The sequence below is a fragment of the Amphiura filiformis genome, chromosome 12, assembly GCF_039555335.1.
Source record: "Amphiura filiformis chromosome 12, Afil_fr2py, whole genome shotgun sequence".
Taxonomy (NCBI): Eukaryota; Metazoa; Echinodermata; class Ophiuroidea; order Amphilepidida; family Amphiuridae; genus Amphiura; species Amphiura filiformis.
The window spans coordinates 45681004-45708476 of record NC_092639.1 but is presented as its reverse complement, the minus strand read 5'-3'; the positions used below and the strand labels follow the sequence as shown (position 1 = coordinate 45708476).

Below are 27473 nucleotides of genomic sequence, written 5' to 3'. Positions count from 1 at the left end.
AAACCTCTGGGCTGGGGTGCTCCTTGTAATGCAGGGATTACATTACATAATACTTACAGCCACATTACTCAGTTCAATACTCAAACCAATTTCTTTCCCTTTTGATGTTTCAACTCATAGGCGTAGATCCCGGGGGATGGGGGATAAATCCCCCCCAATATTTTAAAAGGGATGGTCCATACAAGCCCCCCATGATGACACCTGTATGCCTATGTGAGTTTCTGACCAAATCAATCTCATATTTGCCCATTTTTGCCGAATTTATTCCACTGCATCATCACCAGTTTAGCTTCAATATGCCAAAAATGTCTGTGCGCTTCGCGCGCATATGTACAATAAACTTATGTCGCCAAAAGGTGCTATTTCAAGAATATTTTTCCAACCCCAATGTCAAAAACAAATCTACGCCACTGTGGAGTTTTATCACGCTCACTATGAAATGATCCGCAATTTTTGCCAAAGCTCACTACCATTTGCTAGATGCTGTGAACTACCAAATCGCAATAGTTTTAAAAAGTTACTATTAACCTTTACCCAGTAGGCATAAACAATTTTTAGCATTTGCCTTTTAATGATTGAATATATACTCACGATATGATAACACAGTTCTGCAAAGATGTAATTCTATATGTGTGCAAATGAGTCAAAACATAAAACATGCACTACTTATAAATTGAATAACTGTTGGTTTGATCTTGATTATTGCAAGTGAGTGACAATGGATAATATATTTCAAGTCTGTACAAATGGAATTTGGCTTCAGAAATCGTTCTCAAATCCGGGCTTCCTGACCCCTAGAATAGCTAAAACCCTTAGTTGTCCGGGGCTTGGCCCCTGACCCCACCAGGGCTTTGCCCTGGACCCTACCAGGGGCCCTTACGCGGGCCCCTGGACCCCATGCGCTAGTCGCTACGCTCACTTCGCTCGCTGCGCTCTATTTGAGTAATAGGGCCGGTCTTAATAAATTTGCCACGGCCGCCTAAAACCACCAGTCCGCCCCAAAATGGGACATTAGGTGGACCAATTTGCCCCACTTCCCCCTATTATAGCTTCAGTTGGGTAACCGATTATAAAAGAAACGAAAGGAAACAATGGTAGGCCTATGTGTACTTTTGTTCACGAAATGAGACAAAGACCTGCTTTTTGTTAACCAGCATTCTTCAAAATGAGCAACATAATGATTGTTGACTTAACACGGTTTGGAAATAATTTCTTCATATTTTTGGTGTTATCTGTCGTTTACATATCCTTCCTAAAACACAAAAGTGCGACCCTCTCCAAACATCTAAATTAGCTAAAAATTAGGGACATGTTACAAAACTATATTTTCTAGAACCTATTTAGAATAGTTAAAATGTAGCTTATACCCTTTTTTAGTGGCATCCCCTTCAGAAGTGAGCGGTCCGATACTAATATTTTCGGTCAAATCTCCATTCAATTAACACGGGGAGTTGGCCCCGGGGAGTTGGCTAGCTATGCCTTGCCCTCACTCATATTTGACCGCACCTCCCCAAATTTGCAAAAGTATACAAAAAGTCTCAAAATCTAAGAATAAATCCTGCGTAGGCCAACACATAATCATGCATAACTCGCGAATGCAAAATCACGAAATACTACTTTAATTCACAAGACTACCCGTACGTTGATACATATATTAATTTTTCATCGATTTGGAATCGATTGGCAGTATTTTTATATTCAATTTGTTGCCAAAAAGGTCAAATTTAGCATAGAAAAGCCGTGTTTTCACGTGTGTTTCAATGGGACGCTTAATTGGTGGTGTGCGCCCATAATTCACATAATTGATTTGAAACCAGCGAATTGGTAACGAATGAAAACAATCGAAACGGGTCACACAAACATGACAAAAGGGATGAAATTCGTTCATTCGGTTCCATAAAATACGACGGTGAAGTTCCTGGGCCGTTGGATCGATGGTAAGGAAGAAATGTACGTTTTGTTTGAGTTGGCACTACATCATCCAGCCGGGAGTTAAACTGAACCTCAGTTACTATTTTTGAGTTTTAGTTAAGCTTAAAAATACACATCCATGACATGGATGTCATTGTCATGATTGTTCATGCATTTATTGCATTATGTTAGTTCCAGTAACTGTAACTCGTCATACTAGAGTTACAGATCACTCTATTTAGGTATACTAGGTGAATTCAAATTTGCCATCAAATTGCATCATTTTATATTATACAAATATTAACTGTCTATGAGTGTGATGGTTTAAATATAATCACGAGGTGAAAGATGGATTGTTCCATTCCACGAGCCGGAACGGCGAGTGGAATGGAACAATACATCTTTCACCGAGTGATTATATGTCGACCATTACATGAATTTAAGACAGTTAATATTTGTTTTATATCACTCATGCATAAATTCTATACTAAAATACTATTTAAGGTAGGAAATACATTTTTTCATCAACATAACACCATGTTTTGCCGTGATATATTTCACATTTTGGGGTCCACCCAATAACTAAATCGGCGAGTCCAAGAGTCAGCGACGGTTTACGCAGGCGCGCACTCACGCCAGAGCACATGATGGTAAAGACTATCACACGGAGAGGGTGATAGTAAAAATGGCAAATGGTAATCAACCAATGAACTGTCTAGAATTTATGTATGAGTGATATAAATCAAATTAAAGCCCTTGAGTAAACTAAGCCAAAACTGAAAACCTTTTTTTTTTTTTTTTTTCCGTAGCAAAGTTAAATCTTGTCAAATATTGACTTTCATCAAAAAGATTCAGCTAGCAAAACTCCCCAAAACGGCATTTCAGGGGTGTTTCTAGATCTTAGTCTCATGGCGATAGCAGCTTTTTTAATGGAACTGCTATCAAAATCCTCTAAAATTCCATGTGCGACTTGATTATCACCATAAAAAATCATATATTTGGGTCAAATGAAGTATAGAAAACATATTTATGTAGGTTTCCTTCACCCACCTATTCTCGAAAAAAATTCAAATTTCTATGTAAATATGCATTGTGTTGGGGCCCCGGTCTCGGCGAATTCGCTGACTAGTAAATGCGTTAACTAAGGTTTGCCTAGGTTACCTACTCTATTGCTATCTATTCCACAAATAAGAAACATTACAATATTTGGGCTCTAAGGATGTAGCTGAGGAGGAACTCTGGGAGACTCTCTCAACTCAAGGACAGTCTCACAGTTTGGCATGCACTGATGATTTTAATCCCATTGTACCAGAGTTTGGGCGTGCACTGATGATTTTAATCCCACTGTACTAGTCTATACTCACAAAGTTAAGATATTGATCTACATTGATCTCATCTTTTGGGTGGGTTCAAAATTCCATGAGTTGGCAAAACCTGCAATCTGCATGGGAGTAATTTACTTAGTGCAAAAGTGGTCAAAATATTGCTCTGCAAATTGTCTTAATTTTCATGATTTGGATTTATCATATTGAGCAGCATTCTACTTGTGATGTTTCTACACTGTGTTGAGGCCAACTTGAGGGTCTACAGCATCTCTGAGGTAAAACTGACAAATACAAGGTATATTTCTTGATGCTTGAAGTTTGGATTTCTTAATTAAACGTACAGTGCATCCCTATATACCGCTGCATGACTTCAGGTCCGTAGATGTCATTATCATGATAAAGACTGAAGTCTTGCTGGCAGGACTAGCATTATGTGCATTGTACCTAGATGTTCGCTTTTCGTATCTCTTTCCTTGTTGGAAAGGTATAATGTTGAGGAGATAGGAACATGTACCGTCATCCGGGACCTACTCTGCCGTGTTTGTCTTTTGTGCCTATTGTGTAAAGCTGTGTTTATATTATACCCATGGGTTGCTCATCATCAGACTGAATCCTTGTCGTTAACTGCACAAGTTATACATGTGTGCAATTCTTTCTAAAGAATGTTTACCGACAGAGGGTGCATGGGTGTCAATGACAGCCTACATTGTACGTGTCGCTTTTGAAAAACAGCGAATCATGCGCATGCTCAGCAGGCAAATATGACGGCGATTTAGTACACTGATCATTCGTGCGATTCAGGTTTCTGCAAAAGCGATTAAAGTATAAATGCATCTTTAGAAATGATCGGTGATTGTGTGTTCTCAAGTGGGTTTTATCATGTTAATTAGTGACCTGACATACATTTGTATTGGTTCGATCAAGCATTGAAATGATTTCATTTTTTGTACTGGATCGTTCAAGTATGTCCAACAAATTTTTCAATGTACATGTAAGTGCCTCTGGCTCTAGTGGAAGTAAAAACGGATACTATGGCTATCGATGTCACATGACGTCATCAAATCGGGCCCGTAGACGTGCCGATGTATTAAAACATCATTACATCAACTTTATATCCCATTTTATCACTGTCAATTGTCATTAAAAAAATAAATATTTCTCCTTTACACATAAGAAAAAAGTACAAACTTTCATTTTATTTTACCATATTTCCCTGTAAAGTGTAATTAGTGGCCATATTTTCAAGAAGAAAATCAGAAATTTTTGCTTACGATCGGCCATTTTGGAGCAGAAGTCAGACTTGGGTACCTCGTGGAAATTCGGATTTTCTCGTTTAATCGCATTGAATTGTGGGACATATCGAGTGGAAACCATTTTAAAACACCCGTATGCATGGTATCATTGCATTCTGCTAGACTGCTGCCTTGACGACTGAGAAAACTACGTGGAAAAAAAGTGACGGATTTTGCAACAGGATTCCTGTGGCATAGAGCATGCGCAGTTGTGTCCAAATTGACCTTTTGACCGAGTTTGTTGTTTTAGAAGTTCAGAGCGCGATCTTTTTACAGCGGCGCGGTACAGCGACGCGGTACGCGGGCGCCGCTAGTCAGTCGCGCTACGGCGCACAACTGAAGTCACATTGAATGGTTTTCAGAAGTCTGTCATGATATTGGCTGTAAGATAATCAGTCGTCACTACGAAGCATACACAGTACATGCGAAGTGTAGACGGCTAATTGGAATTAGTCTAGTATTCTGCTAGCGATAGAATGAATTTTTCGTGTGAAAATCGAGTCAAAATCAGCGACATCCGCATTTTTTGGGTTGAAAATCACCAATATTTTCCTCTTTTTTTCCAAATGGGGAGGGTTGGGGAGGAAAGTAAGGCCGGAAATATGTAATTTTGGATGTTTTCTGAGCTAATACATCAACACTTTAGCTGCGCAATGCAGCGCATTTTAGTTATTGGCAAATTAAAAATGGCATTTTGGATCGTATTTTTCTCAAATATGATCGATCTCAGAGCCATTGTGGAATTACCTCAACCCTTTGACTTGGTGTTAGCTTTGGATATTTACGCATTTTTATGCATGTAAAGAGTAATTCTAGACCTAAATATTTAAAGAAATTGTAAAAATAGAAAGATTTTATGATGTTTACTGTTTCATCCACCCGTGGTATTTAAATATTTTCCCCTGTGACACAAAATGGTATGTGCCAATTATTATATTACGTCAATAAAATGTGGACGATTCCATTTCTCATGAGGGGGATTATTATATTTAGGCTTAGAGGGGTTACCCAGGCATGCCTAGGAATAGTGAATGGACTGATGTATGTTTGTTTGTTTGTTTGTTTGACTCAAATTGTTTATATATTCCAGTATATTTATTGATTCTAAATAGTAAATAGGCTTGAATCATTGATGTTCACCTGATTATTTTGAGTATATTGACTATTTTGTTTGCTTGTTTACTTATTTGATTGCTTGTTTATTTGTTTTGATGTTTGTTTGTTTGTTTGTATATTTGTATTGTCTATTTATTTGTATGTCTGTTGTTTTTTTTTTTTTTTTATTGTAGTCTTTCACTTGTTCGCTCATTCATTTGTTTTATTCTTTGTTCATTTGTTTGTTCGTTTATTTGTTTGTTTGTTTGTTTGTGTGTTAACACAAGGACAGACATAAAGAAAACAAAAAGAAACATTGCAAAGTATCATAAAATTTATTTTTTATTCTTCACATTCAATTCAAGTAACAACAATCAATAAAAAATTCATGCTTTCAAATTCATCTTCCAAGTTCCATATTTTTGACATTCTTCCCATATTGCGAATGGTAGACTTTACCCAAACATTAATTAATTAATTGATTAATTAATAAAATTAATATCTAATTGTATTTTAAAGTCTTAACATTTTAACAATTGCAATATTATAGAAATTGGAAGTTGAAAATCTTGTATACTATAAAATTCATCATGCATTGTAGTTGGGCAGTTAATACCATCATAGCAGACCGCGACGGGGCCAGAGATTAGACTAATTAAATATGCATTAATTAATTGTTTATGTACTAATTCTTGATAAGTTTATCACTTCCAAGCTAGAAAATTATATTCCACATGAACAAAATAATATATTTGTTTGTTTTCATGGTATATGATATCTCACAGGAGTAGTCCTTCCCCCCCCCACGATATAGTTTACTTAAAGAAAAAAATTCGCTACTATGGCCAGAGTTCTAAGGGCTAATTGTACCTTAAGCTGAGTGCATGGAGTAAGAACCGATTGCTGTACACCAATTTGGTCACTTCTCACTCGCTATTCAAAATGAAAATGTGACATGTACTAACAGTTGTACACCAATTTCCCCAATTACAATCCCCGAAATGGTCTACATTCATGACATTTTAGTTGGCCTCAATTCCGAAACATTTAGTGATCTAGTTAAAAATGGATCTCCAACCCTTTGCTTTGGTTATGTCTGGTTCCACACAGCAGATACAAAATGAGGTAAGCAGATACGAAACGAGGCCGTGTGAATTGAGACGTCGGAGCCCGGGTCGGAGCAGGTCAAAGTACTATTTTAGCCTACATGTACGTCCCCGTTTCCTACTATCGCTCAAACAAGAAAACCTCTTCACAAATTCACTTGCCTTGCGATCCTACATCACCAGGTGAAATAAACATCGAAGTTTCCAATTTTAACTTTGTCATTCCTCAAAACAACATGTAACTTAAAATTAAAAATTGAAATCCTACTATTACCTGTTAGGCCCTTCGCACTTGATTATTAGTTTCCTGTTGAAGATTTTGAAAAAGGGACGAGGTGACTTTTAATTATTAATTATCTTTTATTTTCTTTATTTAGTTTGAACTATTACAAGCAACTACATGTATTGACTCGTTTTGACGAGAGCGGGCATTTAAGGGGACTCGATCTTTTGTGCGTAATTATAGAAGGCCAGGGGATTCACTCTATCATTAACAAAATTATTTGAAGAAGTCAAAGAGCCCTAGGAATAAAAACTGTAGTGTAATTCACGCCAGATACAATTTCTTTATCGACAAAAATTAATTTTTGTAATCGATCAAAAACAAACGTTTTATATCAATTTTAAATTTAGCCTGAATCCGTAAATATGGCACCACTCGCCCTTTTCCAGGTCAAGGCTATTTTTACCATTATGCAGCGAACCATTGTTGAAGCTATTTCACATACATGTACAAAACATTCTAGAGAAAGAATGAGGACATATAGTGTTGAAATATCTTTTGCCCAGGATCTTTTGTTGATTTCGAATGATAATGTCATGAAGTCGTAAATTTTAAGGTCAAATTCCTAAAACCAAAACAAAACATTGCGACGCAGATAATTCCTGACTTACGCAATTTCATCATCACATCAGTATCTTTATTATTTGTTTGAAACCTTTCCCAAATGTTCGTGCTATTTATGCATAAAACAGCTAATCTATCTTTACAAAACGCATCTTTTTTTAGTAAACAAAAGGCTAAAGATGGTATTATGAGAATTATCTTTTATCATTACACTCATTTGCTCAACTGCTATGGTGGCCAAGCGGTAAAGCGCTAGGCGCGTAATCGAAGGAAGTTTAGAATCGCTGGTTCGAGTCCCAACGAAGCCTGTGGAAACTTTTTTTTCTTCAAAATTCATTCATGATCGCATTCCGAAATGAGTCACTTATCGGTAAATCATGTATCGTATCCTTAATTATTTCACAACAATATTTGATTTTATAAATAAGTGAAGGTGGAGTTGTAGGCCTACTCTTTGTTCATTCATCATTATTGTTGATATTATTAAAGTCAGAAAATGGCAAATAGAAGTAGTTGAAAGTTATTTTAAAAGAGAAAATTAGAAATATAATTAATTATTTTGAGATTTTCAATTTTGGACTCGGGCGGTAAACAGGAAACTAATAATCAGGTGCGAAGGGCCTTAATAATATTGAAAATTTTGTTCATAAATGTCAACCAAAAGGAAATTTTCAAAGCGCTGTCTAGTGTGTAGAACGCACGGGTTTACCAAAATGGCAGCAAAGGTTCACAAAGATCACTATCACGCATGCGTATCATGTCGTCAGTATCAGGCTGCTATTACGCAATAATATTTGTTAGTGTGTATTGTATACCATGACTGCTAACATTATACCCAGCTTTAACCACCCTTTATCAGTGGGAGTTGGTGCCTATATAATGGATAAGGCGTCCGTCTAGAGATCGGAAGGTCGTGGGTTCGATTCCCATGCCGGCAAATTCCCTTGCCCTTTTTTTCAAGTTGGGTTGTGTGCCGGTCGGGATTTGTGTTTATTTGTTGTTGTGTTTAATTGTAGGACCCTAACACTTTGGGTTGGTAAACTGTTCATTCGTTCTTATTAATTATATTCAGTTTCCTCTTGTAACGAGCAACTTGATCGTTCCCCATTGTGTTTATTTGTTCTTATGCAGGATGCGTATCCCCATTAACTACTTTATTTAAAAATTATTTATATAGATGTTAGTTTTCACTGATAGCTGATCACATTCACATTGTCCCTAATAATTTCGGGGTAAAACAAAGAAAATTGCTATTTCATTCCAATGCCTACATGTATGATGCATGTATCAGCTCGCTGAACATATTCTTGTCATGAATATTGTCGTAGTTTTACGCAGTTAGGACGAACAAACTAGACGTAAGATGAATAGCGATATGCACACAGATTATACGTCAAGACGGACAGCGTTTAAATGTAATGTGTATAATCTCCCCGAATCGTCATAATATTATTATGATTATTGGCAGAGCTACATGTAGCTGATGTGATGTACAAACAAGACGTAGGACGAATAGCGATGTGTGATGCGATCAAGCAAAATGAGTCTGATGTGGATCAAAATAAATCAAAATTCAGTTTTCAATCTCATTATATGAGCCATTCTCAGAGCTTTATTTTGCTGAAAACCCTATCATAATTAGACTTATGGTTCCAGAGATATGGCCATTTTAGTTTGGCTCAGAACAATAAAATACAAAGGAAGTTGAACACTATTATTGATTATATCTCAAAATCAATATTCCCGACATCCGACTCATTTTGCTTGAACGCATCCAGCACTTGATGAGTGAGCTCAAAATTAAACCGGAGATCTCCGGTTTTATTATAAATGTTAAATTTTGCCGTAATAAAAGCACTTTTAAGTGAAAGACTTCACAAGGCATTTAATGTACACCATGGCCATGGTGCAAAAAGCCCGGGGCAAAAAGTAGAAATTAAAAAAAAATGGCGCAGTGTAATACATGTACACATAATTCGCAAATGCAAAATCAGAATCAACTGAAATTTTGGGAATAAGCTTTTTTGTGGATATCTAATGAAAAATGGCATAAAGAGGATGCTAAGATCAAGTACTCCTTCAAGAGAAGTTGCACTCAAGTGGATACAGCCGCTGACCCCGTCTTACCTTGGCAAGTGAGCCAGTCCAAGATCCAAGTTTGACAAAACTATTTTCAATAGATAAGGCTGATAATGATCGATAACTCAGCGGCCAATTTATGTCAATTCTGTTTTGTTTAACTTCTGATAGACAACTGTGCTGTTCTTTTTCAGACACGATACATGGATTACAAAACTTGCTACATGTAATAGCTGCCAACCCACCGTCCTTTAGAATCTTCTCTGTCCCTCTAATTGCTCTTTTGCTGAGAAACAAGTTTGTGGACATCATAACCAGGCTGTCATCATGGTGTCTGCCATCATTGAAGGTGTTTTTCATGTTTTGACACCCAGTGTCCTTTTGATGGCACTAGGCTTTGTGATTAGTACTACACTGTTCTATATGGTTGTCAAGTCTTACATCTACAAGGTAAGGGCATATTGACCATGTACTGGTATAAATACAAACCCTATCAAAATGATTGGAACTGACCACTTAACATTTTAGCAGAATTTTTGTCACTATGTGATATAGTTTAAGCTCAATAATTTTTTGAAATGATAGTAGTTTAATCCTCTGTAGGAATTTTAGGTCATGAAGGTATCACATTCAGTATGAGGAGTCACATGCTTTTAAATTAAGTGAGATACTGATTGAAGGCCCCTACATTGTAGGTGCAATAATATTTTGAGTGCTATACATGTAGTGAAGTTATTCAACTTGTGAGTAAAAATATCCAGGGGTGGGGTGGGGGGGGGCACACTTCCACTTTGGAGGTGACGCGTATTTGGGGCTGTTAAGATCCCCGTTTTCAGTGTCCCTGTCACCAAAAGACCCCATATTTTTTTACGAACACATGCTCTGTCACTCGAAGACCCCCCAATTTTTCCATTTGATCTGTCACCCACAGACCCTGTTTTTTCAATTTGAAAAGCAACTTTCATTTATCACTGATTTTTTTACTTATTTTGAATCCATTTAGAACTAGAAATCTGAATGTTCGAGGTTTCAGTGGTGCTGTTTCGGCTCTCACCCAAACGTTTCATTTTTAAAGGCCGTCATGCTCATGTTCCCACCCATTGACCCCATATTTTTTACATTTTACTCTTACCGAATGCCCAAAATCATGCTCTCGCCCAATGACCCCATATTTTTTACATTTTACTCTCACCGAAGTGCCAGCCCTACCCCAATATCCATTTCATATTGAAGTGCCCCCCTCCCCCCGGAAAAATATACATCATTGTATTGGAATATGTGAGATATAAATTGCTTTTAGAAATATATTTGATAGCAACTTACTCTCAATAAACAAAAAACCTGATTCTAGTCGTTTCCAAGAAAACATCAGAACTAACAATAACAACATCGGCTGACGACGAGAAAAAGGCCTCACAGTAAGCAAAATAAACAAGTACCGGGTAGTGTTGAAGTTTGTCTTGGGCCCTGAGAGCACATCATACCAAATTGCATTTTGAATACGGGGAATGTACTTCTGATATCAAATAATTCTGATTTTTTTTAAATTCATGATAATACAAATAGAGGTTATCTTCATTCAAACCAATTTAATGCATGACCTCGGAGTTACCTGCATGACTTTGGCGGGCTATTTTGAAACAGTTATGGTTGCGCATTCAGGTACTTTGTTTGAAAGTCCTAAACAAGGTATAGCAGTCGCTGATAGGATATGCTGCTTATAGAACACGGATAACCTCTATTTTATGGCAAGTCATTAAAAATTAATGTTTTAACTTAAAACAGTCCTTGAAATAAATTGTATAAATCCAATGAGATATACTTTTAAAAGAGTATGTAGCTGTGATGAACAGCTGTTCATTATGTGAAAATGTTGACATTTCTTTCCCAAAACACATGAAAATTTTAGGACTTTTGGGAAAATTTTCAATTGATGGTCGGCTTTTCTTCCCAGCTACATACACTTTTTTTAAAGTACATATCATTAGATTTATAAAAAGTTTACTTCGAGGACTGTTAAATGCCAAAAGTTTCAAAAATTTCAATTTTTAATAATTTGCCATAAAATTTGTATTATAACATGAATTTCAAAAAATCTAAATTATTTGATATCAGAAGGAAATTCCTCATATTTAGAATGCAATTTGGTTTGTCTGATTTGCTCTCATTACTGTGCAAAGGTGGGTGATCGACCCTTTAAAATGCTAATGTCAAATATTTTGTGACAAACATTTTTGCAAACTATTAAATAACATCATGTTGGAATATTTTACAAAGTTTTTAAAATGTTTTTTAAAAACATTTTATTCCCTTAATATGCCCTTTATATAACAAAACATTTAAACGTTTTCTGAAAAACATTTTTTGTTTGCTGGGTACATTGCAATTCAAAGAAACATCCCAAATACTGGTAGTATCCAAATGTATTATCCAAATGCCTCAAATGTCTCAGAAATACACACAGCTGTATTAGAAATACACCCAAAAGTCTCAGAAATACACTCAATATATTTAAGTGTGTCATTTTCATGTTCTTGTTGGTCAAAATTCTGTCACAAAATTTCTGATATATATCCTTCTCCTTTAAACATGATATTCATAACATCACTGCTCTTCTCCATCGATATCTGACTCAATCGCTCAGTTGGTAGATCTTTGGTCCAGTGATCTGAAGGTCCCAGGTTCAAATCTGGGTTGGTTGTCTGTTTTTTTTTTCACTGGCTGTCATTTATGTTTGCGGACTATGCCGGACTTACAAAACTTTTCTGATTTAACATAAATCAAAGTGACTCAATCAAGTCAGTATCTGATCTAATCAATGAGATAAATTGAAAGAGTACCAACTCTGCCAATAATTTGACCTCACAGATGAATTTCAAGTCTTGACCATTCTAAATATGTATACTTTTATTATACTTTAGACCAACAATTTAGCAGTTATGAGGCCCAAATGTTTCCATAATTCCAGGGTAAAGACCAACCTTAAGTGCATGCCTCCATAAGCAATAAACCAAGATGATGGATTTACTATAGCATTATGTATATGGCTGCATTTTGACTCTGTAATCTTTTGGTATAATATCTATGGATAAAAGCATCAGCTTGAATCAATAGAACTGTTCCAAATCTTGTTCTTCATTCTCCTTTTAGCAAGGTGGCATGATATTCTAAAATTTGAATTTCAATCTAATTTTACTTTTCATATATTTACTCATGATAAAACTGTCTAATATAATAATTTATCCTTATTCAAATACTCACTATATGTAACTTATCAACCTTGAACAAATGATGAATTTACTTTATGATATAGTGTATTGTTATGTAGCGATCAAAATTAGCAACTTCCACAAAGTAATCGCCAAATTCAACAGGCTAGTTAGAGATAACATTCTAAAATTGGTGCTTCAAAATATGATAAGAATATTGGATTTATGATAATGATGTGTGCGCAGAGGTATTTTGGATCTGTGTCACTAGTAAGATAAAAATATAGGCATTACATGTGTGGATTGCATGACTTGACTATGCGCTTCTTTAGAGGACAGAAATAAACATCTTACATCACGTTTTGTATGTGTGCTGTTTCAACACGATTTATTATGAAACGTAAACCCACAATTAGGCAAGGCATTGAAGGCAAAAAAGAAGTTGACAAAAATATTTCAATGGTCATTGTCTCATATGTTGCTTGTATCCACTTTGTCTTTATATTGATTTTTCATAGGATTGGGTTCAGTTCACATTTATAATTAGCTTGCAACAGTATGCATTATTGTGGAGAACATATTTAAAAGATACAAAATGTAGTTAAGATATTTGTAAAATTTAAAAAAGTCAAAGAAATAAGCCTGAAAATTTTGACTTCATGAACCTTCATTATAGTGCATGCATATGGTGTTTTACGGAAATTGACATATTAAATTGTTACAATAATTATCTCCCCCAAAAAAAAAAAGGAGAGAAAGCACTTTTTTGCAGGGAAAGGGGGCAAACAATTCTTGACAGGTCGAAAGTGGGTTGCAAGATATTTTGGCAAGTCAAAAAGGGCAAGATATTTTGGCACACATTCCTATGGGGTACCTTATTTTGCTCGCCATGAGCAACATGTAAACATGGTGAAATCTGAACTCTCCCAGTGTAAATGTCTTTACAAATTTGAGTAAGTTGCCCAAGTTATTTACTATATTGCATAATATGTAAATCACATTTCTGTCTTCATTATTTATACTTTTCACAGTCAAAATTTCAATCAAAGCATCAAGTCATTCAAAATGGCAGTGTGTTCCCTCAGAATAGCAGCAACCCAGAGGTTATCATTGTTGGATCGGGTATATTTGGCTCGGCCATGGCAGCTACTCTTGGCAAAGATGGCCGCCGAGTTACCGTCATCGAAAGAGATATGAAAGAACCCAAGAGGATTGTGGGAGAACTACTGCAACCTGGAGGGTATCAGGCACTCAGAGCACTAGGACTGGAAGGTATGAAAAATGTGTTTGTTACGGGGTTTGTTATCAACCAACCAACTAACAAATCTATCAATCCATCAATTAATCAATCAATCAATCAATAAATCAAACCAATTAACCAACTTTTCAGTCACAGATGCCTGGACAGGTGCAATTGACACCTTTTTTTGTGGGAAGATTGTAGAAATATCTAACTAAAATAATAACCAAAATAGCAGGTATCAGTACATATTGACTTCCATTAAAGAAACACAAGATCCACTATTCTAAATCTTTGGACCTATCTGCATGGGAATTAACTTTACCCCATCAGAATGCAGATTTTGGTATCAGGGGAATGCTTATATATTTTTTCTCATTAACATATATTGAAATTATGACTTGAGTTCCAAATCAATATATTTCTGAAGAAATCATCAAAAAACTGTTGAATTAGTCTTAGCTGTGGTATACCGCATTTGAGACTAATTTGATAGTGTTTTGATGACATCTTCGGAAATACACTGATTTGGACTCCTAATATCAATATGTGTACATCCATATCAAAACGATGCACTTGTCGGCTCATCTCAAGTGGAGGTCACTTCAAAGCGTTCCCAAGGCACATGGACATGGAATAGAGAGTTCCCGTGTTTTGGGTTACCCGCCATCTTGGAGGGAAACCTAAACTCTGTTTACAATTTTCAGAATACCAACACTCGCGCAATAATTAGCAAATGTTATTTTGTAGAATGTAGCACCAATAGGGTCATTGACCAAATCAAAGGAATGAGGAATACGGCGGTTCGAATCATGTTATAAACACTATTGTAGTCCGTTTCGCTTGAAAACACGGGAACTCTCTATACAGAGAACATTCCTAAACCATGTGACTAGGGGATGATTATTTTGAAGTGACCTCCACTACTTGAGATGAGCTTGGTATTTATTCCTAGCTATTATGTGAAATGAGACACATGTAGCAGCCGACAAGTGCATCCTTTTGATATGGATGTACATATATACATATGTTAATGAATAAATAGGATCTCTCATTTGATATCAATTTATTACATGAAAATCATTAATAAAAACACTGTAGACTATAATTATCATGATTATCACACTGTATAAATGTCAGTATATAATTCCATTAGGAATTAGTACCATTTACAAGAAAGGGAGTAAAGGATGTCATTCTATGTTATACATCAATTTGTAAAGAATTTCATTTTCCAAATATATCAGGTCACCTTTTAAAGTCAATGACATGCAAAATTAAATTCGATAAAAAAAAATCCATTTTTACCATGTTTAAGACTTGCTCAAGTTGAATTTTGTTTCTACAGATTGTGCTGAAGGATTAGATGCACACCATGTGCAGGGCTACATCATTCATGACAATGATACAGAGAGTACAGTGGAATTAAGCTACCCTGTGGATGACCATCAATTGATACAGGAAGGCAGATCATTCCATCATGGTAGATTTGTTATGGGATTGCGGAGGGGAGCCATGAAAGAACCAAGGTATGTATTGGGCTATTCCTGTTGAAATCCATATGCCCCCTATGGACGACATATCCTAAAACCAGGGAGTGTGAATTTCAAATAGAGTTACCCATTCAGGTAACTCATTTTGAAATTCACACTCCCTGTGTGGAAGATTAAGGTCATGTCTTCCATAGGGGGTATATGGATTTCAATTGGAATAGCCCATAGTATAATTCTCAGCTAAGTCCTTTTCTATTCGACAAGGCTAGAATTTTGGCGAGAGTCACTTACACAGCAAAGATTCAGTGAGAATCAAATGATTCTCACAAGGCAGCCTTTTGAGATACAATAGTATCTAATGAGGATGGCGATTTAGCCAATCAGGATCCCACTTTCATGTTGATGCATCGGGATTGATGCAGTACAAAGGTACTCTAGTTCAGCAAAAATAAAAGTGTGAAAAAAATTATATTCCTGCAACTTCTGTAAAATTTACATATTACAGTGATGAAATTCAGACTTTCACCCTCTCTAAAATGGTACATTAAGGGTTAGGTAAGTCCATGTGAGGCCTGTGTCCTTGAGAGGACATTTAAGCCGTTGGTCCTGTGAACAGAGTGCCATACCTGTTACAGTACATCTCACAGTCAGTTTCAAAAAGTGTAGGGTTAATCCTGATTGTGCCTATCCATCCTAGTGCTGTGTGGATATTCACAATCTGTACTGATATGATATGTGCAATTTAAAGGAGTAGTTTATGATCCTAGCATCCTCTTTTTATGACATTTTTCAGTAGATATCCACGAAAAGCCAATTCCGAAAATTTCAGTTGATTTGGATTCTGTGTTTGTGAGTTAGGCATGATTAGGCCAAGTAAAATAAAAAACATGTTTCACATCCGGATTTTTGAAAAAAGGAGGAGGGGGCTTTTTATTTTTTATCGCAAAATCGGTGTAAATACCCATAATTAGAGCTGTTCTGGCATTCAAAATAATGCCTGAAAAAAGGAGGAGGCTTCTTTTTATTTGTTGTTCTGAGAGGTAGGCCACCTCTAATTATCACAAAACCATCCAAAAGTGTTTCTTGTATATTAGCAAGGATATAGAAAGCATTCTCTTCTTCCTAGACATAGTTTTTGAAAAGTTATAACTGAATTTCAAAAAATAAAAATAAAATTGAAAAAACCTCAAAAAAGGAAGCGGGAGGGGATGTGAAACATGTTTATTTTTTATTTGGCCTTACCTGTATTACACTGCTCTATAGGCCACTTGTTGTAATTTCCAGAATTCAACTTTGATGATATTTTTACTAAACAAATCAATCTGCAAGAATTTTTTTGTACATTATGAAGCCAGTGGTATAAAAATCACAATTTCTTTTGAGAAAAGTGGGGGGGGGGGTGAGGCTGTGGATCACAAAATGCCCCTTTAAATCAGCATGATCTTGAAATAGTGCTAGCCCAATATGTACATGTATGTATGTTGTTAATAGGTGTGTCATAACTAAAGGTAGTTTTACTTTGCTTATTTCTGCCCATGCAGTGTCACATACATAGAAGGAACAGCTACTAAGGTGTTAGAAGAAAATGGTTGTGTAGTCGGAGTTATGTACAAAGATAGAGAGACTCAAGAAGTGAAGGTAAGTGTGTATTTGTTTATCAACAAAGGCAAGGGACTGGTATATTGATATGCTTGAGCGAACTACCTGCAACTACTAAACTGTTCAATAGTCTTCTTGTGATGTGGCGGGAGTTTTAAAAACACGAGCCCTGAACAAAATATGATTACGTGCGCATAATGCCAGGCAAAATACAATGGAAATTGTGATGATGCATGTGCATACTGCCAGGCATTGATGTCAGAAGTCAACACATCTATAGGGTGCTTTCACTAGAGGTGATAGGTTAATGACCAAGAGGTCATTATGGTTAATTATCTGCTGAGAGTGCATGGAGAACAATATAAACACCTGTTATGAATGCTGCAGTATGTATAGCTATAGCAGGTGAATGTATGTATGTACAGAGGAAATTCTAGTGTAGCCTCCTATATCAATCAATATCATTTTACAATGCAATGGTGTCCATGGACTCGGCAGCAACATAGCTTTGATTTAAAATTGCGATTGTGTGTAATACAGTGTATGGTCTTTGTTAGCGAGTTGTCAACATGCAACTGCATGTAACATGGGGATCATGTGGCTTGAATTGTGACTGCCACTTTATAATGGGCCTTTAAATTCATAGAACTTTAAGATTGTCTTTGAAATATACCCTTTAACATTAACTGAATTGGACTGAAAAAAAAATGATGTAACACATGTATATTAAAGCTACCCTTCTTTTTACCTTTCTGTAATATCTATGGTTTCGCCTCAAATTTAAGGCATTGAGGTTGGAATGATTATATACTTGGTGCGTTATGTAAAGACATATTGGTTGAATCTGTCTCTGCCCCTCTTCTTTCTTCCCCCTCCATACATGCAATCTCCATAATAGCTCCCGCCCCCACCAAAAAAAAGGTCAACAAGTGTAGGGAAAGTATAATTTCATGTGCCAGTCTTTTCTCTCACTCTCTTTCAGGAACTTCATGCTCCATTGACAATCATCTCTGATGGCTGCTTCTCCAAATTCCGCAAAGATCTAATCTCCAACCAGGTCAAAACATCGTCACACTTTGTCGGTACAATCATGAAAGACTGCCCTCAGTACAGAGAGAATCATGCCGAGTTGGTACTTGCTAACCCCTCTCCTGTACTGATCTATAAGATAGCATCCGGTGATACAAGAGTATTGGTAGATGTCCGCGGAGGAATGCCTAAAGATACCAAAGAATACATGATAGATAACATTCTACCTCAACTACCAGGTGAGATTTTGAGCCTAAAATATGTTTTGTTTTGATGGTATAAACAAAAAATATAACCTGATCATATGCTTTTGCTTCAAACTGATGGAGCAATTTCAGTCAAAACTTGGAATCAGATTACTGTAAAAGTAGAAATTTTCGTAAGAATATTTTTTTCGCGAATTTCGTGAGTAAAGACAAAAACACGAAAATGAAAACTTACGAAAATAACCTTTTGTAATAGAGTTACATTATAATTAGTGTTAATGCCGTGAAATTAAATTCTCGCGTAATGTGTAAAATCCCTAAAATCACTGAAATTTCTTCTCGCTAAAATATTGACAGTAATTTGGTGATAGACCACAATGTAATGTAGACAGGAATAATTCTGGAATACCCTCTGCACAGTATAACCCTAAACCTAACCCACCCTAATTATAACCGTAACCCTAATCCTAACCCACCCTAATTATAACCCTAAATCTAATCCTAATTATAACCCAACCTAACCCTAAAACACAGGGTATACCAGAATTATACCGGTAGAAAACATGTTATGAAAAATCAGACCACCTACCTACATTTACCTTTAAACCCATTGTCTCAAAATTCTGCTACTTACAGAATTCTTATAATCTCAAACTGTCATGTATTTGATTTCAGAACATATCAAAGAACCATTCATCGATGCAATCCAAAATGGCGACATCAAGAGCATGCCAAATAGCTATCTACCACCAGCCCCCATAGAGAAACCAGGGGTGCTACTCCTAGGAGATGCATTGAACATGAGGCACCCATTGACTGGTGGGGGTATGAGTGTAGCCCTGAATGATGTGAAGATTTGGAGAGGTCTACTAAAGAAAATTGACAATTTAGGTAAATCGAAATACTGTTTATTTCTACACAATCATATAAAATATCATTTTGTTTTTCCAGGTGAAACAACTATATGTATTATGTGTTGCATTTGATACCCAAGACGTAGGACCAACATGTCGGATGGTGTTGCTACTGAATTTGACTTCAAACTGTTTTCTGCGTAATTGTTACAGCACCCTCAAATAAAAGGCAATCATGTCGTATGTGTTATCTCACTTAGTGTGTAAAAGGACCATTATTATATCGATAATAATCAATAAATTGATTATCCAATAATATCGATATAGCCAATATCACTTTCTGAAGAAAATCTATAGATCTAAGTTGCCAATAATGAAAAGTATCAAAAAATCAGGCAAGGAGTGAAATTGAGCAATTGACCTAGATCATGTGATGATATCATACTACTGGGGTTCCAAGGAGAAAGGCTTTCCATGCCAGCAACGATGAACTAATAATAGCAGATGGTTATCATGTATGGATTCATGTGGAAGATATGAGTAAAATTGGGTGGAAAATCGATTTATTGGTATTGAGTTGCCAATATGTCAATTTTTTTAAATTGCGACATCAACGTTCCTTATAGTGTGTGTGGTTGGTTATCTTGCAAACGGAATTTCAATAATCATTTGTCATGCTTATGTTGAACTTCTTTTCAGGTGATTATACCAAGATGTCTGAAGCACTGCAGATGTTCCATTGGCAGAGGAAACAGTCTCATTCATTTGTTGTCAATGTTTTGGCACAAGCATTATATGAACTCTTTGCTGCCACAGATGGTGAGTAGGACTGTATAATATACAGTGTAAACAGAGTTGCCACGCAATCCCATTCACAAAACCTGAAAAGGCATGTAAATTGGGCCTAGAAAGCACCAAAACATGCTGAAAATAATTTGGACTCACAAAAACTGAAACGTAACAAGTGTATCTTACTTTAAGCCCATATTAAAAAGCCTATGGCCTGGATGGAGGTCAGTGGAAATATGGGTATGGGGAGCTGCATTTTAAGGATCTCTGGCATAAGTTTGACTAAAACAACAGAAAAGTGGTTTAGAGAAGGGGTGCTTTTTCATTCATTAATTCATAGCAAAAGTAGCTTAATTTTGACTAAAAACAACCTAGGCAATTATTATGTTTTTAGGTCTTTAAACAAAAAAATGGCATAATTTCAAGCTCAGTTTTTAGACTCCAGCTGCATATTCCTACCCAAATCATTGATCTGATAATGAATATGTAGGGTTACATTATGTGTCTTGCAATAATACACATTTTAGTTTTATACTTATAAAATGAGGACAAATGTAAAAATAGCAAAACATTCCCTGAAATTGGCAAAATTCATGGAAGTTTGATTTTGGTCATGATATATACCAGAGAAAAGTCAAAAGTCGTAGAGTTTGAAATATCATGGGGAAAATCCCACCCTTAGTTTGTTCCTTCCATATTCTGTCCCCACCCGGCATATGACAAGAACTCGTTGCTTGTTTACTTACTTAAGGTGACCCTTGATGTCAGACCTCTGTAATGGATCAATATTCAAATTCAGAAACAAAAATGTTATTGGCAATGCCAATATTTTATGAAATAATTAAGAACTTGTAACAACATTATTAATATCCATAAGAATTGTTTTTATATTTTTCCCCCAGAACATTTAATGCAGTTGAGAAGAGCATGCTTCCAGTATTTCAAATTAGGTGGTAGAGCAGTTACAGGACCTGTGGGCCTTCTTTCTGTGTAAGTATACATTGGTTATTGGGTTTTGTTTTGTTTAATGGCATATATTCAATAGACTGGGCAAGTATATGTTGGAGGGCACTCTTGACTACTTTTTAAGATGGGAAAGGGGACAGGTGTGCACAGTGCCACCGAGAGCCATTACGGGCCCGGGGCTAAAATGTCTTTTCTTTGCTTTTATGGGCCCATTGTATGTTTTCTTTATTTTTGTGGCCCCTTAACCCCCCCTATTGTCAGCGGCACTGGGTGTGCATGTAGAATCAATTCCACAACCATTTGTACCAAACAACCTTTTGTCAAATTTGTCAACATCCACCAATTTGGTCAAAATATAATGTCAAATTCTTCCTCTCGATACAAGGATTCCAAATATGTAGTTTTCTATAATGTATAATGTGTGGTTTTCCTAAAATTTGATAAAATAGCAAAAGCCCACTGACTACTGTGTAAATAAAAGCTAATAAACTGGCTGTCATTTATGTATGTGGAGACTTACCTGAAAAACCTTTCTCATAACTAATAAACCTTCTGTGGCATTTTTATACAGTGGTCAATGGGCATTTGCTATTTTATCTAATTTCAGGAAAATCAGGCGTGGTACATGTAGGAAATAAATGAATTTCAGCCAAATTTCAGCCAGGCATTCTTACTAAGACAAAATCCACTGTAGAGCTCCACAGTTTTAAGTGGTCATGATAGTAAGATGTCTCATGACAGTTGTTACTAATATTATCTTATAATTTGGGGCAAAGAATTTATAACAAAAATAAAATTTGACCAAAATTGTATATTATAAGAGAACAGACTTATTCTAGTTTCTACAGTAAGCACAATTTTATTTGAAACCACTTTGTGTTACATTTTGTCTGTTCACAGCTTAACACCTGAACCCCTCACATTGATTGGACATTTCTTTGCTGTTGCCATGTATGCCATATATGCTGCCTTCAAATCACAGCCTCTTATCAAAAAGCCAGTGGCCTTCCTGGATGCAACATCAATATTTGTGAAGGCTTGTGGTGTCCTTTTTCCTCTTATTGGCAATGAATTCCATATGGTCAAGTATTGAATATTATTGGAATGTAATTCTTTTGTGCGAAAACAAAAGTTACTTAGAAATTGAATTTTACAGCAATCAAAATATCAGAAACTTATATTATATCGAGGGGTCAGAGCCAAAAGGCCCTAAGTACAAAAACGACATGTGATGATACTGGCGTTTTTGTACTTACGGCCTTGGCTCTCACACATTTCATGCATGGTGTTGCACTTAGGGCTTTACATTTGTGCTGATAACAGTTTCTGTGGCTATAGCTTGATTATGGCCATATAATTGTATGATGTGCAGCGTTGTAAGGATTTTGGTACCAAAATTTCATTTTGGCCAAAAATGCACTTGGGGCCTTTTGGCTCTGACCCCTCGATATACACTATATTAGTGTTGTTTTGACATGCTGTTTGACATGTCTGCAAATGCAGAATATTTTATTTATTCATTATACTCTTTTTGAGTATCAAAAATAACTATAAGCTTTACTAAATTTTGTATATATTTTATACTCTATAGTGCAAATTTTTATATTTGTTGCAGCGTCCAAACAAGAAAATGATGTATTATGCTATTTTAGCAGTTTCAGTATCAGAAATAAATAAGCTTTGTAATTTAACCAACTAATATATTTATCATAGTGTAAAATGGATTAATATGCTGTTATGTAAGTACCAAAAACAAGAAAGCTTTACCAAATATTACAGAATATGTTGTGTTAATATCAAAATCAATATTAAAGGTTGTATCAAAATAATTCTAATGTTTATTGAAATGCCAGCTTCTTCCAAAGGCAACATTGGATCATCTTCAAATGACCAGAATTTATTGGTCAATATCCTTTTACATCAGTAATCTACATTATGAAGTGTATAATGGTTGCATTACTATATTCTATTTAAAATCCATACACCCCTATGGAATACATGGCCTTAATCTTCCACACAGGGAGTGTGAATTTCACATGGGCAACCTAAATGGGCAACTCCATTTGAAATTTATACCCTCTGTGTGGGAGGTTAAGTCATGTCTTCCATAGGAGGTGTATGGATTTCAACTGGAATAGCCCATTTTGTCCACGCATAATCACAGAAAACTGATGAGTAACAATCATTTTGATACAGTCGACAACTATATGTATTACTTAATATGCTGTAAATAATTCAATACATGTGGCATTTTCCAAAGTATAAAGAACTATGCAATTTAATGTCAAATCAGTGTGTATGTATATAGGTGATCTGATCAATCAATCAATTGAGGATAATGCAATGTCACATTTTCTTGTTGTTAATGTTATTGCAATGTTTCAGCTACGTGTAAATAGCATAATCCTTGTTGCTGATTGGTTTTGCTATTTATGAAGAGTAGGTCACATTTTGGTGGGAGCTGTAGCAAATTACAGCTGGTAAAATGTTTCTGCACTGTGCCATTGTTTCACAATTATAAGTATATGGGTAATTCTTGGTCAAGTTGGAATACTCGAGATGCATGTAGCTCCGAAATAAACACGCACGGATAACAAGGTCCAGAAGTGCACATGCCGTACGCTACATGGACGCAACAGGTACGTTTGAGCTTGGCCAAGAATGACTTAATTTACCTGTTCATGACTCTGCCCTCATTGTGTGCAATCGGATCACATATTCCTGTCACAGATAAGTATTATATAACTGTTTACATATCCTATGCCAAAGAAAAGTAATAATCACTTGTGTGAGCTTTGTCAAGAAATACCAAATAGAGATGATGCAATATAATATGATGGTATACTTTCCTGTAGCCATCTCATGCTACATTATGCTTGTCAAAAGTGTTTGGACACTTTCAATATGGTAAAGTAAATGAGCTCCACCCATTCCCCAAATCAATGTTAAATCCGGCAATGTTGCAGTGGTGTAGCCAGTGGGGAGACGGGGCACTCATCATGGCCGTCGGAACGACTGGCCTTGGTGAAAAAAAAATTGTGGTCAACAATAGACAATTTCGTGTGCACTGCTTGTGGAGGGTGAAGAAATAAAGTATAATTATGTTTATCAAATACTTGAAATCTTGGATGCGATCCTTCCCTTTTTGCCTGGTTATGTTTTACATTCAAGGATATTGATCTGCAACCCCCACTTTTTAAATTCTTAAGCACACTGGGTACAAAAATTGGGGTCAACAAATCACAACTTATGTCGGCAAAAAATATTTCTGTGGGTACAACCTGGCTACGCCACTGTCATATTGTAGTATCCAAGGGGGAAGGTTGGGAAAAGGTTTAGGATTGACACCACAGTAGGAAGCATTTCAGCACATTTAAATAAAGGAAATACAGCCCTAATACAGTGCAACTTTTCTATAGATGTCCCAACAACTTTTGACGAGCATGGTGCAGTTATGTTTATATTTCTGTTTAGTTTTCTGCTCATATTAAAACCAAATATATGTGTACCACGACAGTATATATAAGAAAATCAAAAGTCATTTTAAGTGTAAATTGTAAATGTGAAGCAGCGTTTTTTTAGTCTGTATATAGTTCATAATTGCTGTGCTGTACAGTTATAAAATGCTGAGTTCAGAACCAAGTTCTGAATATGGAAAGTATATTTCATTTGTAAATTTTGTGTGAAATGGAATGGAAAGAAAATAGATTTTACCAAAGATTTTATCAGTATTACAGAAACAAAAATGCTTCCATATAGCATAATGAATTGTCCAAATAGTAGGGGTATATGTTTCATGTCTTTATTAAATACAAACTGTATCTAAAGGATCAAGACTTACCATTTTTGCAGATTTTTTTCGCAATGTTGTGTACCAGTTTAGGCTTTTTTTAGTTTTTTTTGCATATTAAAAGGGCATTTCGTGATTTTCTTCTGTTTTCCGTAAAATGTAAAACTTCGGACTCTAGTCTAACCTATTGGCTTCAGTTGGCTACATAACTCCTTGGTAACTGGATCACGCACCTTTTGGAATTGATAGTATATGCCATAGACTTTGTGTTGTGATCATTTCGATCGTGTAGAACTGAAAAGCGTGATCCAGTTGACACGGTGATAATTGGATTACACGTAACACTTCGCTGGCGAATTGGCTTTACATATGTTCCTTTTTACTTATTTTAGTAGCACAAAAATTACAATTAGCAATTTTATATACTTTTGTTGTTGTTGAAAATGTCACATATTCCGGTTACAATCATTTTGATACATGCAGTTTGTAGTTTTGTACTTGCATGCATATATAGTATAATGTTGAATTGTCTAATGGTAGAAAGAAGCATGCTGTTATGCAAATTATTGCAGCATCTATACCTTAGTTTTACCTTGTGTTTGGTAGTGGTATAATAGGTGCGCATTATCCATTTATCCTAATCCTGCCTGTAAAAGTACCGACATCTCTTCCAAACTGGAGGCGATATCAACTACACAAATATTATAATATCATGTTCGCACTCCCATCAATGTTTTGTGTCTGAATTTGAACCAAAAAAATGTCCACATAAATACCAACATGTTTATGTACAGAAAAACATTTTAACTCTTGTAAATTTGTAAATAACATATAAAAACGGAAAATCTGTTCCAACTGACCAGCAGGGAACCAAAGGATGGATCCAAAAGGATACAACAGTGTCACACTAGTAATGAATAAAATTAAATACAGGGAAAATATGACACAACATCCAATGGGGGAGTAATTCAAAACATATAAACAAAGTTAAAAACCTGACGTTTTGAAAAGACTCGAGAGCTGGTCTCCACTATATTGAGAGCAGGTCTCTTATTTTATCCCTTGAGAAAGAAAAGTTTTGTCTTTTCGAAACGTCGGGTATTTAATTTTGTTTATATGTTTTGTGTTACTCCCCCATTGGATGTTGTGTCATATTTTCCCTGTTTTTAATTGTATCAGTCAATTTTCTGTTTAAGGGATCTGGAATGAGCGTTTACGACAGTATTTTTTGTGGGACATGAGAGCACATCAGACATATCGAATTGCATTCTGAATACGAAGAATGTCTTTCTGATATCAAATAATTATCATTTTTGAAATTCATGATATAATACAAATTTTATGACAAATTATTAAAATTTGATATTTTTCACATTTTTGATATATAACAGTCCTCGAAGTAAATTTGATAAATCTAATGACATATTCTTAAAGTGAGGAAAAGCCGACGATCAATTGAAAATTTTGACCTTTCATATTGAAGATATGGATTTTTTTTCCCAAAAAGACCTAATTTTTGTTGGTGTTTTGGGAATTGGGAAAAAATCCATATCTTCAATACTGAAAGTCAAAATTTTCAATTGATCGTCGATTTTCATCCCACCTACATACACTTTAAGTATAAATCATCAGATTTATAAAGTTTGCTTCGAGTACTGTTAAATATCAAAAATATCAATTTTTAATCATTTGCCATAAAATGTGTATTACATTGCGAATTTCAAAAAATCAAAATTATTTGATATCATCAGGACATTCTTCGTATTCAGAATGCAATTCGATATGTCCGATGTGCTCTCATGTCCCACAATAAATACTGTCCAAACGTTCATACCCCATCCCTTAAGTGACAATATTATGTAGCAAATATTTTGATTAAATATCGCCACTTTGTAATTCCAATGTGTGTATTATGCTGCTGAGAACTATAATTGTAATGTCTGTCGCAACACAAAAGTGCCTGCAAACAAGTTGTGCTATATCTCAGCCTCAAGACATGGCCACTTCAAAATTTTGTGTTAACTTTATTTGATTTATATCAAAATTGAATTGATCAAAAACAAGTGTACACCAAAATGTTTTGGTACAGCAAATAACATTTTATTATTAGAATTAAAATGCAATGTTATTTAATGTAAGTGTAATTGCTCGAGTCATTCTTAATGCAGTGTTATTGAAGAAGGGTCAGTCCCAAATGTAATGTAATCATACCTACCTTTATCAAAATGATGTGTACCTGTCAGTTTCCATTGATTTAAGGGGATTCGAAACGATGTTTCTGGAAAACAGAAACTGAATTTAGAACCATTTGAATAGATTGAATAAGTTAAGCTAAATACACTGAGCAAAATAGTTTTTGTTTGAAGGAAATCGGACATACGGTTGTCAAGATATGCATGTTTTAGTTTCTTTGTATTCTATTGTTTTTGCCAATATATTGATGAAGTTAATGAGGAAAATGTGCAAAATGTGCTCATGAATATTCATGTTTGCCAATATTATACCAATATCTTATGAATAAACCTTCATACTACTTTTATTTTATATGATTTTGACATGAAACTTTGCCAATGTGTTTCTATTGCCTAAAACATTACCATGTGATTTTCCCGCCCATCTAATCTGCATAATTAATTAGCATTA

At 35.5% G+C, this 27473-nt stretch overlaps 1 protein-coding gene across 2 annotated transcripts; it reads left to right on the top strand.

Moving 5' to 3' along the window:
• The first annotated feature begins 1716 nt into the window (after nt 1-1716).
• On the top strand, nt 1717-26078 carry LOC140166281 (squalene monooxygenase-like). 2 transcript variants are annotated; one of them, XM_072189691.1, is made up of 10 exons: nt 1717-1937; nt 9850-10105; nt 13896-14136; nt 15453-15633; nt 17139-17235; nt 18179-18464; nt 19107-19322; nt 19985-20104; nt 20977-21064; nt 21941-26078. In XM_072189691.1, exons 2-10 carry the CDS (start codon nt 9983-9985, stop codon nt 22131-22133), a joined length of 1545 nt encoding a protein of 514 aa, XP_072045792.1. In that variant the 5' UTR covers nt 1717-1937; nt 9850-9982; the 3' UTR covers nt 22134-26078. The 2 variants fall into 2 exon arrangements, with proteins under 2 accessions (XP_072045792.1, XP_072045793.1); XM_072189692.1 differs by lacking the exon at nt 1717-1937 and adding an exon at nt 3488-3511.
• Nucleotides 26079-27473: the final 1395 nt, after the last annotated feature.